The sequence below is a fragment of the Triticum urartu genome, chromosome 2A (assembly GCF_056163025.1).
Source record: "Triticum urartu cultivar PI428250 chromosome 2A, HENAU_Tu73, whole genome shotgun sequence".
Classification (NCBI taxonomy): Eukaryota; Viridiplantae; Streptophyta; class Magnoliopsida; order Poales; family Poaceae; genus Triticum; species Triticum urartu.
In genome coordinates, this window is record NC_141874.1 from 307,352,844 (window position 1) to 307,372,735 (window position 19,892).

Below are 19,892 nucleotides of genomic sequence, written 5' to 3' on the forward strand. Positions count from 1 at the left end.
CGCCATAGGATAGGTTTAGGGCCGGGTCGGTTTTTTGTTCTAAATGTTCGAAATGCAATGAAAATCCGCCCTGTTTGTATGAAATCCGTCATGTTAATACGAAATCCGGGCGTGTTTTCACGAATTTCCTCCGTTTTGTTGAAAAGGAGTTTGAAATGTATGCGGCTACGGTTGGATGACGGCCTCCCGCATCCATGTTCGCGGACTGGTCCCCCCTGTCCGCGGATGGATGCGGGAGAAAATTTGCGGGTTGTCGTTGAAGATGCTCTTACTAGGGGACTGAGAAGATCTAGTTAGAATATGTGTCGTTGCATTCGACAAACGATTTACATGACTAAAGCGAACGAACGGAAAGAATGACGCTAACTCCTTGATATCAGCAATGATGAGTCCCACCGGTGAGCGACTGGCGAGCGACCAATCACCGAAACATTGGTTCTTTGAATAACGGACAAACAGTTTGAGCGGAAAACAACCCTGGGAAATCTTTGCCGGCGGGTGAGAGCCACCGCACATCGTAGTGCCGGTGCTTTAGCTAAATCTAGAGCGCTAACCTTGTCGGCGTGCTAGCGGCAAGCCAGCAAGCAATCTCCGATGTGATTCCTAATCACCATGCCAATTCTCATCCGTTGAGACTCCTTAAAAAGTGAAGCATCCACATTGACGGTCACTACATATGTCGATGACGGAACCCATTTAACACGAGATACCGGGATATCACGCCTTGAAACAATTGTAGTCTTACCACAATTCTGCACAATGAAGTCAACAAAAACTAAAGCTTTCTCAGCCACTCTACCAGGATGCATCCTAAAATCATTGTTTCTTCCAACATTTCAGGTCTCTTAAATGTGTCAATTATTACTACCAAAGCCGTGGCTTTGAGAGAGGTCGCTCTCTTGACGAAATCAAATATCTATTGCTTGGTATGAGTAAAACTTTTACGGCGTAGAGGTTTACGGCGTAGAAGCCTAAATTCCGCTTCAGAAGGTTTGCTAGACGCGTCAAAGAAATGAAATGGTCGGGGAATTTGGACGTGATTTACACAGCTCAAACCGGTCGCGGCCCGGAATGAGAAGTCGTCTCACCGCGGACACACAGGCACAGGCAGATCGGGCTCGTCTCCTCAGTGTCGGCGCCAATGGGCAGCCACGACCGGCAGAGAGACCCCCCGCGTCGTCTCGCCCAAATCGGAGAATAGTTCCAACACATCGCACATCGCACAGAAAAAGCTACTACGACTACGCGTCCCCTTTCCCACTGGTAGGAAGGAACCAGCATCAACTGCAGCGGCCTCCACTAGCAGCAGGACCAGCCGGGACGCGGGCGGGGATGGCGAACGCGTCGTCCATCTCGCGTAGCCTCCGGCGATCCCTCGCCCCTGACGACCTCCACCGCCTCCTCCTCCAGCGCTCGCGGGCGTTCGTGACGGCTGAGTGCCACCGCCCCGTCGTCCTTCACAAGCGCGGCCCCGACATCCTCCACGACCCATGGTTCAACCGGGTACGCACCTACTCGCTCGTCGTCGTCTCCTCGTTCCGTTTGCAGAGGGTTTCGCGGCGGTGGCCTGACGCGCGCGGGTTGTGCTGCTTCTGCAGGGAACGGCGTTCTCGATGACGGAGAGGGACCGGCTCGGCCTCCGCGGCCTGCTCCCGCCCAGTGTCGTTTCCTCGCAGCAGCAGATCGACCGATTCAGTACGACATGATACCCCGGCGCTTCAATTCCTTCCTTGCTTACTCCGTGTCTCGTTTACGGCTCTCCCAAAATTGGATTGGTCGGTGCCGCGCAGGGAGGTATTTTGGTGGATGATAACCAGACCGGTCCATTTTTAGGGGTTTTGGAGGGTGAGTGACTTTAGCTAGTACTCCAATTCACAGACATTGAGGCCTCCTTTGGTTTGGAGGAATTTCATAGGAATTTTAGAGGATAGGATTTTTATAGGATTTTTTCCTTTAGAGCCCTTTGGTTCATAGGAATAGATTCCTATTCCTACATAGGATTGGTTCCTATCCTTCACATTTCATAGGAAAATAAAAATGAGCCTAGACTCAATGAAAAAATTCCTTTGGTGTCAACCAAATGACATCTCGTTTCCTATTCCTACTCATAGGATTTGAGATACATGCCATCTCATTTCCTACAAAATTCCTATTCCTATAATAATCCTATCCTATGAACCAAAAGAGGCCACACTAATGTTGCTCAGTATGTGCATTGTTGAATCGTTGCTGAATGCTGAGCAACTGCAGGCTAAACTTTTTGGTTTGATCTCTAGTCTAGTGTAAATGTGTGCATTGTGTTTAGGCTCCAGCTTGGAATAATTCCAAATTTCAAAACCGGCTTCTAGTGCTCTACAAGCTAGGTCAAACAACTTCTCTGAAAACTAGAATCAAGTATAGCTGATGGCCCGATGTACCGGTTAAAGTTCAAACGGCAATCACAAACTCAGTTGAAAAATTGTCCAAACAACCAAGTGGCTCCAATGCTGAAGCTGCAAGTTTCACTCAGGTCTAGAGATGTATGAGGGTTTAGTACTAGCATACTAGGGGCTAAGGGTCTAGCGTCCATCGTGCCGTAGACGTCCGATTATTGTACTGGGGCTGAGTATACTCATTCCCTTTCATGCTCGTGCTAGCGATTACGCTCAATACTCTACATATCAATGAATGATACGCAAGCTTTGCGTATTCGCGAAAAAAAAAGTTAACTGAGGTTCTACAAGTGCTGATTTTAGCGGTGGATTTACCTCTTCTTTTATTTATATTTATTTTGATTATAGTGGGTGACCTTAAACGGCTGGAGCAAAATGCAAGAGATGGGCCATCTGATACTTACCAACTGGCGAAATGGCGTATTCTTAACAGACTGCATGACAGAAATGAAACGATGTACTACAAGGTGTGCAACTCCACATCTCACACATTCTTTTAGGCGCAAACATATTTCTGTTGATGATGTTTCTCTCATTATATGGTTTTGCAACCACTTTGTTAACTCTATTGTATTGCAGTCTCAGATGTAGGCTCCTTTTCAAAGTGGTTACCTTATTTAACCTTATTTTGATTCTTCATAGGTCTTAATAGATAATATTGAGGAGTATGCACCTATTGTTTACACACCGACTGTTGGCGCTGTTTGCCAAAATTACAGTGGCTTGTTTAGACGGCCTCGGGGAATGTATTTTAGTGCAGAGGATCGTGGTGAAATGATGTCCATGGTGTACAACTGGCCAGCTGATCAGGTATGCATTTGTTCTTGTCCATTTACTGATTTGGTCTTCTGTAGTTCAACTCTTTCAGTGTCTTAAAATTATAAAGCTCTTTTGCTAAGAGTCTAAGATATATCTTTTGCCTTTTGAAGATCTCCTAGGGCTGGGAGAGCATCTTCTGACGACAAGTTTCTTATATTTCAAATAAACATAAGTGGCTAATCTTTCGCAGGTCGACATGATAGTGGTGACTGATGGAAGCAGGATATTGGGCCTTGGTGATCTAGGGGTGCAAGGTATTGGCATTGCTATAGGGAAGCTGGATTTATATGTTGCTGCTGCTGGAATAAATCCCCAGAGGGTATGCTTTTGTTACTCCTTAGGAAACTGTTAGACTTACCTTGTTCTCTATCTTCCATTTTTTTACATCTATATTTTCATATTTGATATCTCTAATTTCAAATAACTATAGTTTGATATTTGAGTTACACGGATTTTATTCACAACAAAATAACGTTTTGCTACTCAATCTGATTGTGCCAATCAGCCTCTTCTCATAATAATTCAGGGAGATAAAATTTCTTTTAGAATGTTATCATTTTGGCTTGCTTTTGTACTGAACCAAGATAAATGATGTTTATCAAGCTGAAGCTTCAAATACGACTCTTGATGATCGCGTTTGTGTTGCATGACCTTACAGCTACAGCGCTGGTTGCTTAGATATTATGAAGTTGCAAAGTGTTCTACTGCTATATATTTCCTACTCGCTCCGTTTCTTTTGTAAGACATATTTTGATTTGTTCAGATAATGCTTGAATAATAAGTACTCTATTAATAGGTGGTGCATGTGAATATGTGATACCAATCACAATCATAAGCAATTACGTTTGAATTAGAATCTGATGACACCTTATGCTATATAAATTGCATACTGGTAGAGTAATTGATGGTGAAAGCCTTGTCTCAAAATACACCCTACCAAAAGCAACAGAGGGTGTATTATATTCTGTTGGTATAGTTTATATTTATATGTTCCAGTGCTTAATATTCTTGTAGGTTCTTCCAGTTATGATTGATGTGGGAACTAACAATGAGAAACTCCTCAAGGATCCTCTTTGTAAGTTCTTCTTTGAACATTTTGTTAGTTGCACATATTTTTCTCTAAAACATTTGACCACCCTTGTTCTCTAAAAGGGAAATAAATAAATATCAGAGTCACCTACTCACTCATTATGGCTGTATTTTAGATTGATTCAGATTCCAGGAAAGATGCATATGTGTGATGTTGTAATCTTTACTAGCTCGTGAGAATCAATGGCCTTTTCTGTTCTTTGTTACTCTCAAGCATTATTCTAGAATTTCTTTAGAATATGATGCAGGCAATTGCACCTTTTCACTAGATAGTGAACAAGAGATTGAATAGTCTTTTCTGCTATTATTTTCCTAAATTTTGTGCTGTACAGATCTTGGGCTACAAGAACACCGTCTTGAGGGAGAAGAATATGTTGAAATTATTGATGAATTCATGGAAGCTGTTTTTTCTCGTTGGCCCAATGTGATTGTACAGGTGCTATTTTGGTGTTTGGTGCTTGCTCAACTTTTTTCTGCATGTGTCTTTAGCTGGAACATTTTCAAAATTACTTTTTTTATGTCCTCTAGTTTGAAGATTTCCAAAGCAAGTGGGCCTTCAGGTTGTTGCAGCGTTACAGGAAGACTTATCGTATGTTTAATGATGATGTGCAGGTAACTAGTTTGACTTATGCCAGTTATGTTTTTCCATTATGTGTTGTCTTGTGCTATGATATCTACATGTTCCTTCTGGCACACCAACACTTTTCATGGCTAAGAACGTTGTGTATCCTTCTCTTTCGTAGTCATTGTTACCGAAAAAGGCTTTCGCCCCGCTTTATAAATAAAGCAACCACCAAGCACAAAGTATCGAGGTCACAACAAAACACAACACACACTCACCCAAAGCCACCGCTGCCCGGTCCAACACAAACACAAAGACAAACAGACCCAAGTTCAGCTGTGGGCACAACACAACATGCCCAACTCAGGCGCACGACGATACAACACATAAACGGCAGGGCGGTGGCGATGGCGAGAAGACGACGATCTAATCTGGTTCCGGTGGTGGTGGGGGAAGCGGTGGAGCCATCCGGAGAGCCATCGCGCGAAGCTGGGTGATGATGGAGGTGATGGCGTCTCTCTCCCTGGGGCAGCTAAGCGGCCGCCAAAGCTGCAAGTAACCAGACCATTTGAGCAAAGCGTCAGTAGCACGACGGAGAGGAATGCGCTGAATCACAAGTTTATTCCTAACAGTCCACAGCGTCCAGGCAAGCACCCCAATGGCCAGCCACCTAATGTGGCGCACTGCGGATGGGATCGCTTGGAGTTCGGCGAAGAGAGCGGGGAAGTTGTTGTGGTCCCAGCTTCCACCCACTAACTCGCGGAAACAGCTCCATAGGAACTGCGCGAACACGCATGTGAAGAAGATATGATTCGAGTCCTCTTCCGGCCCGCAGAGCGGGCAGCGCCCATCACCAGGGCCATTGCGCTTCAGGACCTCCACGCCGGACGGGAGGCGACCGCGAATCCATTGCCACAAGAAGATCCTAATCTTCAGGGGCAGGCGAAGCTCCCAGATGCATGTGAGAGCCTCATAGCCAGGCGATGGGGCGATGGCCTGGTAAAGAGATTTGGTGGAGAATTGTCCAGAAGGCTCTAGTCGCCAACTGGAACGGTCATCTTCAGTCGTAAGATCAGGCTCGTGCAAGGCAATGCAGTCGAGCAGCTCCTGCCAGTCGGCGGCCTCGGCCGGGCCAAAAGGTCTCCGGAACGCGAGTTGCCCCAAGTCAATAAGGGCCGTCGCTACCGAGATCTGTGGGGCAACCGCTATGGAGAACAGGTCGGGAAAGCGGGCCGCGAGGGGCAAGTCGCCAGTCCATCTATCGAACCAGAACAGAGTGGCAGTGCCGGATCCAACCTCGATCGAGGTCCCGATCCAGAGGACAGGGAGGAGCTGGATGACGGATTGCTAGAACTGGGAGCCTCCAGGCCGCTGGCAGAAAGCAAGAGGTTGGCCACGGAGGTATTTCTGCTGAATGATGCGAAGCCACAGGCCACCATCTCCGTTGGCAATCCGCCAAAGCCACCGAGTCAGGAGGGCAATGTTCATGCGTTTGGAAGACATGATCCCGAGTCCGCCCTGGTCACGAGGCTTGCAGATTTCTGACCACCTAACCATGTGGTACTTCTGCTTATCGCCCTCACCGGCCCAGAAGAAACGCCCCTGAATAGTGGCAATCTCGTGATGAAGGGTCTCCGGATGGCTGTAGAAGCTCATGATGAACAGGATCAGGCTAGAGAGGGACGAGTTAATGAGCACCGTACGGGCCGCTTTCGAGAGCCAGCGACCCTGCCAGGGCTCGATACGGTGCTGAAGCTTCCCCACCGTGGGGCGCAGGTCGGCCACCGTGAGCCTAGTGTCACTAATGGGTATCCCCAGATATGTCGTGGGGAAGCTCCCAAGCTGGCAGTTAAGCCGATCCGCAATACTCTGACACTCGTTCTGGGAGTAGCCCAAGACCATCACCTCGCTCTTGTCGAAGTTGACCCTGAGGCCCGACATCTGCTGGAAGCACAGCAGAAGGAACTTGAGGTTCGAAATATCGCTCGCCAAGCCTTCCACCATGATAATGGTGTCATCCGCATATTGGAGAAGGGAGATCCTGTTCCCCCCAACAAGATGCGGGACTGTACCCTTAATGTGGCCTGCAGCCTTGGTTATCAAGGATGGCAGCCAGAGCATCGACCACCATGTTATACAGGAACGGGAAGAAGGGGTCGCCCTGGCGTACCCCACAGAAAGTCGGGAAGAATGGGCCGATCTCCTCATTAATGTTCACCGCGGTCCGACCCGAGGATACCATCTGCATCACCCTAGTCACCCAACGATCGTCGAAGCCCTTACGAAGAAGGCATTCCCGAAGGAAATACCAGCTAACCATGTCATATGCCTTGTGGAAGTCCAGTTTCAGGAAGATTGCCTTGAGGTGTTTGGAGTGAACCTCATGAAGTGCTTCGTGAAACATCAGGACTCCGTCAAGGATATAGTGGCCCTGGATGAAAGCCGACTGATCAGGGTGCGTGATCCGGTCGGCAATAGGGGCCACCCTAATGGCGTACCCCTTCGCGAGGATGCGGAAGATGACGTTAATCACCGTAATCGGCCGGAATTGGCGGATATCCGAGGCCCCAGACACTTTGGGGATGAGGGTGATTACGCCAAAGTTGAGACGGGCGAGGTCGATGGACCCGACCAAGAACTCGTCAAAAAGGGCCATCACCTTAGGTTTGATCACCTCCCAGAAGGTATGGAAGAACTTCACTGGGAGCCCATCCGGGCCGGGAGCCGAGGATGGATTCATGCCCTTAATTGCCGCCCAAACTTCAGCCTCAGAGAACGGGGCCGTGAGGGCTGCGTTGTCCGCAGGCGAGATGCAACTGTGGGCAGGCCAAACATCTTGCGCAAGGGCAAGACCTCCCTGAGGGGAGGCAGAGAATAGGTCTCTGTAGAAGCCGTCAACATGTGCCCGGATGTCCTCGGGCCGCTACAGGAGGGACGCTCCGTCCCAATGGAGGGGGATGGAGTTCCGGCGCCAGCGGCCGTTAGGTAAGGCCTGGAAGTAGGCGGTATTGGCGTCCCCTTTGAGGACCCAATTCTGAGAACCCCGCAAACGCCAGTATGCCTCCTCGTCTGTGTATATGACCGTGAGCTGGTCTTCCAAGTCGTATCTAAGCATCCATTCGTCGGCAGAGAGGCCAGCGGCGTCGGCCCGCAGGTCAAGAGCCTGGATGTCTTCAAGGAGAGCTTTTTTCCGCTCCCGGATGTCACGGCCGACGTTTGCACCCCAACCCTTCATGAATTGCCGTGACCGCTTGGCGCAGAAGTGCCAGTTGTCAACGGCCGGAAGGGATCGATGGGGGGCCTCACGAGCCTCGCGCCATCGTGCGCCCACCGCGACAGAGAACCCAGACTGGCGCAACCAAAAGGTTTCGAAGCGGAATCGGGCGGAAGGGGAGGGCGCTCATTCTCCGAAGAGAGGAGTAAGGGGACGTGATCTGAGCCAATTCGTGTAATCGCTCGGAGCGAAGCTAGGGGGCAGCGAATGTCCCACTCAGGGGAGGCGAAGACCGTATCGAGACCGGAGCAGGTCGGCTCCACTTGACGGTTTGTCCAAGTGAACCTGGCCCCGACTCGATCGAGCTTCCGTATTTAATAGATTTTTTCTGTTACAAATGTTGATTACAGTAATCCCTCCATTCATCATTTTTTCGGACAAATGAGGGCAAGAGTTATTAATTCTACATGCATGCCTTACATTTTCGTAAAAGATTCCGAAAAAATATAGCCCTTACATTTTCTCTCCTATTCCCAAGATTAACGTGTCTACCACGGTCATGTCCTCTACTCCCTCCGTTCCGAATTACTTGTTGCAGGTATGGATGCATCTAGATGTATTTTAGTTCTAGATACATCCATTTCTGCGACGAGTAATTTGGAACGGAGGGAGTACTATTTAATGGCTCCTGAATCCTTGTGCTATACCGAAATACACATGAAATGAAATGTGAGGAAGTACCATCTATGCTCATGGAAAATATGTCAGTTGTGCCTTTCAGTAACACCAGTTCAATTATACTTGTAAATATTTATCAATATATCTTATGTTCAATTACTTTCAGACTTACAGTCAAAATCAAGTCTGTTAATCTGAGGTTTTGACATCTCAGCATTTATATTTGAGAATGTGCAGTCTAGCTTCCCTAGTTGGAAGGTCCTTTTCAGGAAGATATCACTCTTATTTCCCTTAGAATACCTGCCCACAAAAGGCAACCTCTAGTTGATTGGATTAGTGCTTTGTTGTAAATATGGGGGATCTCCCCCCCCCCTCTCATGTACATATGTTTGTTTCCTTCCTGATAAGATGCCGCGAATGGCTCCGCTTCGCTCTCCGCTCCCTAGCTCTCCCCTACCCAACTAGCCACCAACCCACCGCCGGTGACCCCTCGCCGGCTGCCCTCCCCACCTCCCCCTCTCCCCACCCTGCCCCTCCCCCTGCCATGGCGGACTCCGGTGCTGACCCTGTCGACCGCCGCGCGACCCTCTTCGGCGAGCACGTGTCCTCTGGTGACCGTTGGCTCAGCTCGGAGAGCGAGTCCCCGGCGCGCTCGTACAGCGACGTCGCCCGCACCCCGCCGCCTCCCCCGGCCCCGTAGAGGCAGGCTCCTCCGCCCACCCACGGCTCCTCGGCGGCGCGCCCCAGGCTGCCGGCCAGACACCGCCTTGGCCCCCGCTCGGAGGTACACCGTGTCTCTGGCGGGGATGTGGTGGACAAGGACGGATACCAGCTCCCTCGGCGTCGAAACCGCCGCCGTCGCCCGCGACAGGCGGCCACCCCCAGCCCGCCGGCGCCCCGCCGCCGGAGCCCCTCGCCCGAGGAGGTAGCCGAGCTCTGCTTCCGTTGCCTGGACCATCGCCACCGGGTGCGCGACTGCACTAACGACATCCGGTGCCGCACATGCCTGCAGTCTGGGCACGACTCCCGCTCCTGCGCCCCAAGTCGCCGGGATGTGGCGTCGCTTCGGCCACCGCACGGCAACACGGCCGCCCCGGCACGCGTGCAACCGTCGTCCGCGCTCACCTCCCTGCCGCCCCTCACAACGCCTGCCACGGCGACACCTACGGTCGGCGCGCGCCCATCAGAGCCTGTGCGGATCATCATGGCACGCACCGTCGAGATGGAGGACGCGGAGACGGTTCTGTCCTGCGCGATGGTCGCGTCCATCACCGGCAACTGCCTGTCCGCCTCCACCGACGAGGTTGCTGCGCTGCTCTGGGACTCATTCGACCTCGCCGACGGCGACTTCACCGTCCACCGCCACCACTCGGAAGACTTTCTGATCCTGTTCAGCTCACTGGCCATCAAGGAGCGGCTTGCCGGCGACCACTTCATCCGCTCGCCACGCTTCTCCCTTTCGATGCGGCCTTGGTGCAAGCTCGCGCACGCCGGCTGCAGCGAGTTCGAATTTCACGTCGAACTCGAGCTGCGCGTTGTCCCGGCACAAGCATGGCACCTCTCCACCGCCGAGCACATCCTCGGGCAAAGCTGCTGGATCGAACGCCTCCACCCCCACACCCGCTCCCGCGCCGACCTCGCCACCTTCCGGCTATCTGGGCGCACGCACGACCCCGACAAGATCCATCGCGCTGCCATTCTTGAGGTGGTCGACAGATGCCGGCGGCCTTGGACTCCGACGCGCCCACCATCAGGATCCTGACCTACCCCATCTCCATCGCGCTCGCCCGTTCCGTCATGATCAGACCGCCGGCGACTACAAGGCCCTCGGGTGCAGGGCCAGACCACGAGCGCGGCGCTGGCGGGAACCGCGACCCCGCCCCCGACCGCAGACCGGGCCGCGCGCGCCGCCGCGGACGCAAGCGCAGGCGCACGGACACGGCCGTCCCTGGCCGGGCCGACGGCATGGCCATGGACGACCTGGGCTGGCGCGTCGCTAGGCAGGGAAGGTCTGATGGCCTTTCCTCGTCGCCGACGTGGCCTACCGTCGTCGGCTCCGGCGTGGCTCTGCCCGCGAACCCGCTGCGTGCGGGCATGACGCCCTGGCCTGGACAACGAGGGGGCCACCGCCCGCGTCACCATGCCAAAAGAGGAAAAGGCAGAGGAAAGCAAAAGGAGCAGACAACTGAGGGCCCGTCTGGCTGCACTGACGTGGTCGCCGCAGACGCCCACCTGTGCCCGGTCGGGCCGCGTGTCGATCCACGACCGGCCGCGAGTTCAAGTCTGGTGGCTGGCAACGATCCCAATGACGATCCTGTGGGGCAAGGCCCGCCCGCCCCTGACGCACCGGCTTGTCGGGATCTGGCCCCTGCCACGGATGAGCCTGTCGCCTTACAGGAGGGATCTGCAGCATCAGAGACCCGGTCGGGACAAAGTGGAGATACCACCCCACTCGAGCCAGAGGTGGGGCTGGATTCCGCTGACCAGCCCGCCGCCACCAACCTCGCACGCGCTGCCTCAGGCGGGGAAACGCCCTCCCTCGGCGCCAATCCTCCCGCCCATGATGATGGGCCACCCCCACCTGCTGCCGCGCAGCCGGCCCGCAGCCCAGCTGGCCCGATCGTGATTCTGCGGCGGCCCACACCCACACCTCCCCAGATATCCCCAAACGCTGGGGCCGGGACAAACCAAAGCCCAAGTGGTCGCACGCCGAGCCGCTTCGCCTCGCCCCCAATTACGCTGCGGTGATCCCGAGGCCACACCACGCCACAGCCATGGACCCTTGGAGAGTTTCTGGCCTCCGCCACGAAACACCTCAACGCCGCCCTGCCGGCCCCGGGAAAGAAGCCACGCCGACCCCTCAACTTGGCCGCCCCGCGCCGTGGACGATCTGCAGCTACGACCTGCCAACCGAGCGCCCCTCCCACGTGCAAATCCTGCGCACTCTGGGGATCATCCGGATCGATCAGAAGATCACTGCCGCTGAGATGAAAGCCTACGACGACATGTTCGCGGCACCGCTACCCCTGACGGTCCTCAAGGCCATTGCCACACTGGTTGACCGCGAGATCCCAGTCTGCATGGCATCGGCTGCGACCGGCGGCGTCGACGTTTCATGTGAAGGCTAGACCAGTTCACGCGCGTCTACCCGTCAATCCCGTTCCTATGGATCACGGCCTTAAGATTGCTATCTGGAATGTACGCGGCTTGAACGTGCGGGCTCGGCGATATGCTATCCGGTCGCTGCTGGACACCACCGGGGCCTCCATTGTATGCATCCAAGAAACAAAAATGGAGTTGATCTACTCGGCTATTGTCCTGGATGCGCTTGGTTCTGAGTTCGATGACTACACATACCTCCCGGCCGATGGCACGCGTGGCGGCATCTTGCTGGCGTGGAAGAGCAGGGCCGTGACCATCACGGACCCAATGTTCACCACCAATGCGATCACTGCTAAGGTGACCGCGGCCACAGGCACACCTTGGTGGCTAACGGTGGTATACGGACCCCAGGAAGATGCCGACAAGGTCGCCTTCCTGCAGGAGCTTTGCGAGATCCGTGCCGAGTGCCCTGAACCATGGATGGTTTGCGGCGACTTCAATCTCATCCTCCGCGATGACGACAAAAACACGGGCAACATCAACCGGCGTATGATGGGCAAATTTCGCCGTCTCACCAATGACCTCGCGCTCAAAGAGATCTACCTCAACGGGCGGCGCTACACTTGGTCCAACGAGCAATCACCGCCGACTCTCGTGCAGCTCGACCGTGTGCTTTGCACTGCTGATTGGGAGGACGCGCATAGCGGATGCCACCTCCGATGTCTCGCGGCTGTGGTGTCAGACCACGCCCCGTTGCTGCTGGACTGCTCACCCACGCCTACCTCACACAGACGATTTCACTTTGAGGAGTACTGGCTACGCTTGGACGGATTCCACAATGTGGTGACCGCGGCCTGGGGCTCTACACACCACGCCGATCCCTTCCACCGCCTCATGCTACGGCTCCAAGCGACGGCGGCGCACCTCACCAGCTGGAGCTCCAGGTCCACGGGCAATATCAAGGACAAACTTGCGATCTCACGGGAACTCATCTCGCGCTTCGACCACGCCCAGGAATCACGCAGCCTCTCGCCACCGGAGGCTTGGCTCCGTAAGCAGCTCAAGATATCCTATCTTGGGCTCGCTTCCATGGAGCGCACGATCGCCCGGCAGCGTTCCCGAATTGCCAACCTCAAAGACGGCGACGCTAGCACCAGTTTCTTCCACCGGCAGTGCTCGTTCCGTCGGCAGAAGAATCACATCTATAGCCTGGTCTCGGACAGCAGGGTGCTCACGGACCACACTGACATGGCGGAGGCTGCCTTTGCTCACTTTGAGGCCTTGCTTGGCACGGCGACCACCCGTGAGCACACCCTGGACCTGTCTCAGCTCATTGAGCCGACTGACCTTGCGGACCTCGACGCGCCATTCAGCGCGGAGGAGATCTGGGAGGCTGTCAAACGCCTTCCCGCTCGCAAGGCGCCGGGCCCCGACGGGTTCACAGCGGAGTTCCTCCGTGCATGCTGGACCATCATCAGGCAAGATCTCCTTGACGTGTTCCAGCAACTTTATGACTTGCGAGGAAGGGGGTTCCACAAGCTCAACCAGGCATTGCTGACGCTGCTCCCCAAGCACGCCGACGCTCATGGGCTACGCGACTACCGGCCGATCTGCCTGATACACCTCGTGGCCAAAATTTTCGCCAAGGTGCTCTCACTACGACTTGGGGCCAAGCTGGACCACTTGGTTAGCCGCAACCAAAATGCATTCATCTCGGGAAGGAGCCTGCACGACAACTACGTCCTCGTCAAGCAATCACTCAAGCTGCTGCACCAACTGGGAGCTCCGAGAGTTATGCTCAAGCTCGACCTCACGCGCGCCTTCGACTCCCTATCATGGCCTTTCCTCTTTGAGGTGCTGTGCCAGTATGGATTTGGGAACAGATTCTTGGAGTGGACGGCCATCCTCCTGTCCTCTGCCAGCACGCGCATCCTCCTGAACGGCGAGCCCGGCCCCCCCATATGGCATCGACAAGGGCTCCGGCAGGGCGACTCCATGTCCCCGCAGCTTTTCGTGCTCGCCGTCGACACTCTGGGACGGCTCCTACGACGCGCACACAGCCTGGGCATCCTGCAGCCTCTACACCCACGTCGTCACATCCCGGCGATCTCCCTCTATGCCGACAATGTCATGGTCTTCTGCCACGCCACGGTGGAGGACACCACTGCGATCAAGGAAATCCTCGCCTTGTTCGGCAGGGCTTCCGGCCTGACGGTGAACTTCACCAAAAGCTCCGCCACCATCCTGCACGGCGACCAAGCGACCACGGAGATGATCGCACACCTCGGCTGCCCGACGGCGAACCTTCCAACCACCTACCTTGGCATACCCATGTCCACACGCCGCCCATCTGCCGCCCAGCTGCAGCCCATGGTGGACGCGGTCGGCGCGCGCCTGCTGACATGGAAGGCCTGGCTGATGACTAAAACCGGGCGCCTTGCGCTGGTCAAGTCAGTCTTGTGTGCCATCCCAGTGCACCAACTGCTTGCATTCGCGCCCCCAAAAAAAACCCTCAAGCAGATCGAGAAGATCCAGCGCGGCTTCCTCTGGGCTGGCCGTGCCGCTGCCAATGGTGGGCACTGCCATGTGAACTGGAGCAGAGTGTGCCGCCCCATCAAGCTCGGGGGCCTTGGCGTGCGAGACCTCGAGCGGGCCGGCCTTGCCCTGAGACTACGCTGGCTATGGTTTTCCAGAACGGACCCGGAGCGAGCTTGGCAAGGGCTCGACCTCCAATTTTCGCCCACGGAACGAGCCCTGTTCTGGGCATCCACGTTCACGATCCTCGGGAATGGGCTGTCCGCCCTGCTCTGGGAGGACCGGTGGATTGGCGGCCGATCCATGCGCGAGCTCATGCCCAACCTATACGGCTGCATACCCAAGCGACGACGGACGACGAGAACTGTGGCGGATGGGCTCAATGGCAACTCCTGGGCACGCGACATCCAAGGAAACCTAGGCCTCCACGAGATTGGTCAGTATCTGCAACTCTGGCAGATCATGCAGCGCACCGAGCTTTCCACCACACCGGACAAGTTGATTTGGCGCTGGACAGCGAGCGGCAACTACTCTGCGAAGTCCTGCTACACGGCGACCTTCCATGGAGCAACGGCCTGCCACTCATGGAAGCTGATCTGGAAGTGCTGGGCGCCACCGCGAGTCAAGTTCTTCCACTGGTTGGCCAACCAGGACCGATGCTGGACGGCTGAGAGGCTGGCTCGCCATGGCCTCCAGCATCACCCCCGCTGCCTCCTATGTGACCAGCAGCAGGAAACGGTGCGACACCTCATGCTGGAATGCCCTCTCGCCCGTCAGGCATGGCACGAGACACTGGCCTGGCTTCGCATCCCGGCCCCGATCCCCTCGCAGGAACTATCGCTTACGGACTGGTGGAGACAGGCCAACGAAGACACGCCGCCGACCCTGCGCAAGGCCCTGAAATCTGTTGCGTTGCTCGTGCCTTGGATGGTCTGGAAGCACCGAAACAGCTGTGTCTTTGATAATGCGGCGCCTTCCCTCAACACACTACTAGATAGCATTAGGGACGAGGCCCGCTCATGGGCGGCAGCAGGGGCACCTGGCCTCCGACTTGTGCTGCCCCAAACCTGGGATGTGCACTAATTAACCGGCTGTAACCTGCACATCCTCGGATGATTGTAACTGAACCCCCCCTTTTCAATGCAAAGAAACGCAAAGCTTTTGCGTTTTCTCGAAAAATAATTTTAAAAATACTGCAGGGGCATCCCACGGTCTCTCGGATAAAAAAAGATCAATTGAAATAGTACTCTGTTTGTTTTTATAAGGTCTATGGTTTTTCGTATCCACTGTCAGAAATTAATGCATGCACATGATTTTTTTCAGAAGGTTTATTGCTATTTTTCCTTTCTTGGCGTCGTTTATCACATCTTCCCACCTTTATAAGAATAGAACCACAAACTGTTCGCTCTTCCATATCCAAGATATTTAAATAAGAATAGCATAGTCATTTCTTTTGATATTTTTGTTGGCTTATATACTTAATCCTTTTCACTCACAATGTGCAATATATTTGAAAATTCATGGAGTAAACTTATCAGACTTGAGATGACTATTATTTATGTACAAAGGGAACTGCTGGCGTTGCAATAGCTGGTCTTCTTGGAGCTGTAAGAGCACAAGGAAGGCCAATGATAGACTTCCCAAAGCAAAAGATTGTTGTCGCAGGTGCTGGCAGGTTCGGATCATGTCCAATGTTTCAGAACTTATTACAAAATTAGAGTGTAACTCTTTCATGATTAATGACTGAATTGATCCTATGCACTAACTATGATGTTACTGAAACTTGATTACATCAATAAAGATCAAAAAATTATCATAACCTCTGATCAAGTGCATTTCAGAAGTATGACGTTAATTACATTTCACCTTTTGCAGTGCTGGGATTGGTGTTGTGAATGCTGCAAGCAGGACCATGGCAAGGATGCTGGGAAACAACGAGATTGCTTTTGAGAGTGCTAGGAGCCAATTCTGGATAGTCGATGCTCATGTGAGTCGGATCCCTAAGAATTTTTCTTATGCCTGCTGGAGTTTTCTTGTATTTGTATGATAATAGTTTCAGTAAGGATTACACTACTCTGTTGTTCTATCAAAAATTAACTGCATGTTCTATCAAAGTCCACTCCACTATCACATTGCTTGTGAATGATTATCATGCTTATCAGCCAATCATAAGCTGAATAATTTGGCAATGTGTTGACACTTGACACGGTCTAGAATTTTTGTATCTTCACGATTGATCTTCCTTGCATGCACTTTTGTAAACCTTACTAAATTATCTCTATTCTATTTTGGCCAGGGTTTAATAACAGAGGAACGTGTAGACATAGACCCAGATGCACGTCCTTTTGCTAGGAGAAAGAGTGAGCTAACTCATCAAGGCCTAAATGAGGGTGCAAGCTTGATTGAAGTGGTATTTATCTAAAGTTTATATTTATTATATTAGATTATAATAGATGGTTCTTTTCACAGCATATGTACTGTTAGGCATACATCTTACTGACTACCAAGATCCATGCATGGTAATATGTGCATGCCAGAGTTTATTCACTATTAGCAAGATTTTTTTCTAGCTTATTCGCTAAGTATAGTTGAATATTTTAGAAGTGCTCTTTTTAATGAGTTTAAAATGAACCTAGATGCAAAATGTTCAGAAATACTACTATCTCTAGCGATCTATCCCTACAGCCAGTGCTTGTATTATGTGGTATTCGCTGTTGTAATGTCTTTCACGAATTTTGTGTGGCCTAGAACTAATGTCATTCACAAAGTCCACATTCCATGTGGGAGTATAACTCAGATCGCAAAAAAAAAACTGTTACAAAAAAAACCCTAGGGCTCTAATACCATGTTAGGAAATATGCAACTTGTAATCCCATGAGGCCATAGGCCAGTATATATACATGTACAGGTGTAGGATATGCAGAAAGCCCCTTAAACAACGGGGTAAATACAAAAGGCTACATGGCTATATAAATAGTACTCTTAACAACTTTTAATCTCTTCCGGTCTGGTGCCGCCACCAATGGTACTGTGTGTTTCTTTTACATTTTCCCTGAACTTTATTTACGATATTACGATATATTGCATTTGTCAAGTTATATCAGTATAAGCTTTCCATCGAAAAGCCAGCCTTAAGTCTGTTTAAAATTCACATTTACCTTACCGAAATAAAATTCAGTTCATGAAAGAATAAGACATGTGGAGTTTAAGACTGATGCATATGAATAGTAGCAGTAGGATATATTACTGAAGCTCCAAATGACCCCATTAGAATTCAAGATTGTCCAGCTCATGCATTATTTAGTGTTGATCCTCTATAGTTTTGAGTTCAAGTTTTGGTGCTGCTGATGCTCAACTATTTATACTGTACCATGTGTATCGAACAGGTTAAAAAGGTGAAGCCTGATGTCATACTTGGACTATCTGCTGTTGGTGGTTTGTTCTCAAAGGAGGTATAATATTTTACAATAACTGCATGCCAAGTTTGTTCAGCGTTGATTCCAAGCAAGTTTCACCGAAGCTAAAGCCATAAGCTAATTCATGATCTGTGTCCTATTGTTGTTACCGCCACTAGTTTCAGTGACTAGTTATATGACAGGGCATTTAATATGTTGCAGATGGCAGAGCCATTAACTTCCCAGTTATGTCCGGACTGTTGCTAGTTAAATAATGAAATTCGTTATATTTATAGTACCCTTAGGTTGTACTCCCTCTGTAAACTAATATAAGCCGTTTTAGGTCACTAAAGATATAAGACGTTTTAGGTCACTCTTTTACAGAGGGAGTAGGTCTTTTTTTTTCTGGGTCTATAGGGCCCCTGCAAATCCTATGTTTATCTGAAGTTATGGACCTTGCATCAGGACCAGTTTGGCGCTCGTTGATTAGATTAAATCATTAGTTGCATGATGTCTGCTATTTTGACTTTTTGATAATGGTCAACAATTGAAGTGATGCCGCTGATTGTGGTGGGTTCTTTGTACCTTCAGGTTTTAGAAGCACTAAAAGATTCGTCCTCTTCCAGACCAGCAATTTTTGCGATGTCAAATCCTACTAAGAATGGTTTGTGATATGAAAGTTTACTAATGTTTTCTTTACAGCTGCCATCTAATTCTGTGTTGGTTACATATTATAGCTGAATGTACACCTGAAGAAGCCTTCTCAATTATTGGTGAGACGGTCGTATTTTCCAGTGGAAGCCCATTTGACGATGTGGATCTTGGTATGTCTGTCCAGTCTTGCGTCCTTCCTTTTGTGGTGCCCCTTCCAATGTCAGCTGAGCATCACTATGTCATAATGTGTCAGTTATATCTTACTATGCTTGGCATCAGCTAATGCAACGGATCAAACATATTGCGTAACCAAAACTGTGATGATTTGATGAATTGCGGAGATACTCAATCTGTAACATGTTACTCTGAGTAGCTTATACTGATTCTCTTGCAGGTGATGGAAAGATCGGCCACTCTAATCAAGGGAATAACATGTATCTCTTTCCTGGGTTAGTCCTGTTACTATTGTAAACTATATATATGCAACGAGACTTGGTTCTTGTGCAAATTATGATTCATTTCCGTTGCTTGACCACTGTGCAGAATAGGACTTGGAACCCTGTTGTCTGGTGCACGGATTGTCTCTGATGGAATGCTTCAGGCGGCGGCAGAGCGGTGACTTCCTTGACCTGTCATCTTTTGACACAGGCTGCTTATTTAATCTAGTTTATTTTATTAACCATGAAAATTGCTTAGCTTGGCTTCATACATGAAAGAGGAGGAGGTTCTCCAAGGGATAATTTACCCTCCAACCTCCAGGTTATATACTCGTACAATCAATGTTTCAGTTTTCCGTGTTATATGCCTATTGATTATATATGGTTACACTCAGAATACGTGACATCACTAAGGAGGTGGCGGCAGCAGTTGTGAGGGAAGCTGTTGCAGAGGACCTAGCTGAGGGATACCGTGACATGGATGCACGCGAGCTTGCAAGACTGAGCGAGGTAGGAAATCACCTTACTGCTCATCCAGGATTTATGATTATGTTATAGTTGATTAACTTTGAGCAAAAAATTTGTGTTGCAGGAAGAAACAGTTGATTATGTCAAGAACAACATGTGGAATCCAGTTTATCCAACAGTAGTGTACAAGAAAGACTAGAATTCTACTCATGCTGTAAAATACATGCTCATTCATCATGTGCAATTTACCTTAGGCTATTCTTTCGATCTTTGGAAATATAGCCACCTCCACTACGAGCATTGAGTCTCACGATTGTTTTAATGCGATCGATCACGTGATAGAACACAAGACCGGTCCCAGTTTTTAGTTGTCTAACGCTGTCAGAGGTACACTAGGTAGTGCGGGATAGGCTCGCAGCTCCCTGTCTGTCACATTTGAAGTTGATGAGGTACTTGCAATAATAACTGGAACTTGCATTCCTGTTTTCTCCCAACGGTCATATCTTA

General features: G+C 51.0%; 1 protein-coding gene across 1 annotated transcript; it reads left to right on the plus strand.

Annotated features, from left to right (window-relative positions):
• Positions 1 to 1,156: 1,156 nt before the first annotated feature.
• NAD-ME1 (NAD-dependent malic enzyme 1) lies at positions 1,157 to 19,879 on the plus strand. The gene is made up of 19 exons (XM_048700575.2): positions 1,157 to 1,503; positions 1,599 to 1,695; positions 2,781 to 2,899; positions 3,075 to 3,242; positions 3,442 to 3,570; positions 4,266 to 4,326; positions 4,673 to 4,776; positions 4,869 to 4,952; positions 16,000 to 16,106; positions 16,307 to 16,418; positions 16,728 to 16,841; positions 17,818 to 17,883; positions 18,418 to 18,490; positions 18,564 to 18,650; positions 18,875 to 18,929; positions 19,024 to 19,095; positions 19,177 to 19,239; positions 19,313 to 19,427; positions 19,510 to 19,879. Exons 1-19 carry the CDS (start codon positions 1,333 to 1,335, stop codon positions 19,582 to 19,584), a joined length of 1,872 nt encoding a protein of 623 aa, XP_048556532.1. The 5' UTR covers positions 1,157 to 1,332; the 3' UTR covers positions 19,585 to 19,879.
• The last annotated feature ends 13 nt before the right edge of the window (positions 19,880 to 19,892 follow it).

What these genes read in the sequence shown, in the direction of transcription:
- NAD-ME1 (XM_048700575.2), top strand. Translation starts at nt 1,333, where the DNA reads ATGGCGAACGCGTCGTCCATCTCGCGTAGCCTCCGGCGATCCCTCGCC. An exon ending in ACTCCTCAAGGATCCTCTTT is followed by an intron (nt 4,327 to 4,672) that starts GTAAGTTCTTCT and finishes TGTGCTGTACAG; the next exon opens with ATCTTGGGCTACAAGAACAC. An exon ending in TGTTTAATGATGATGTGCAG is followed by an intron (nt 4,953 to 15,999) that starts GTAACTAGTTTG and finishes TTATGTACAAAG; the next exon opens with GGAACTGCTGGCGTTGCAAT.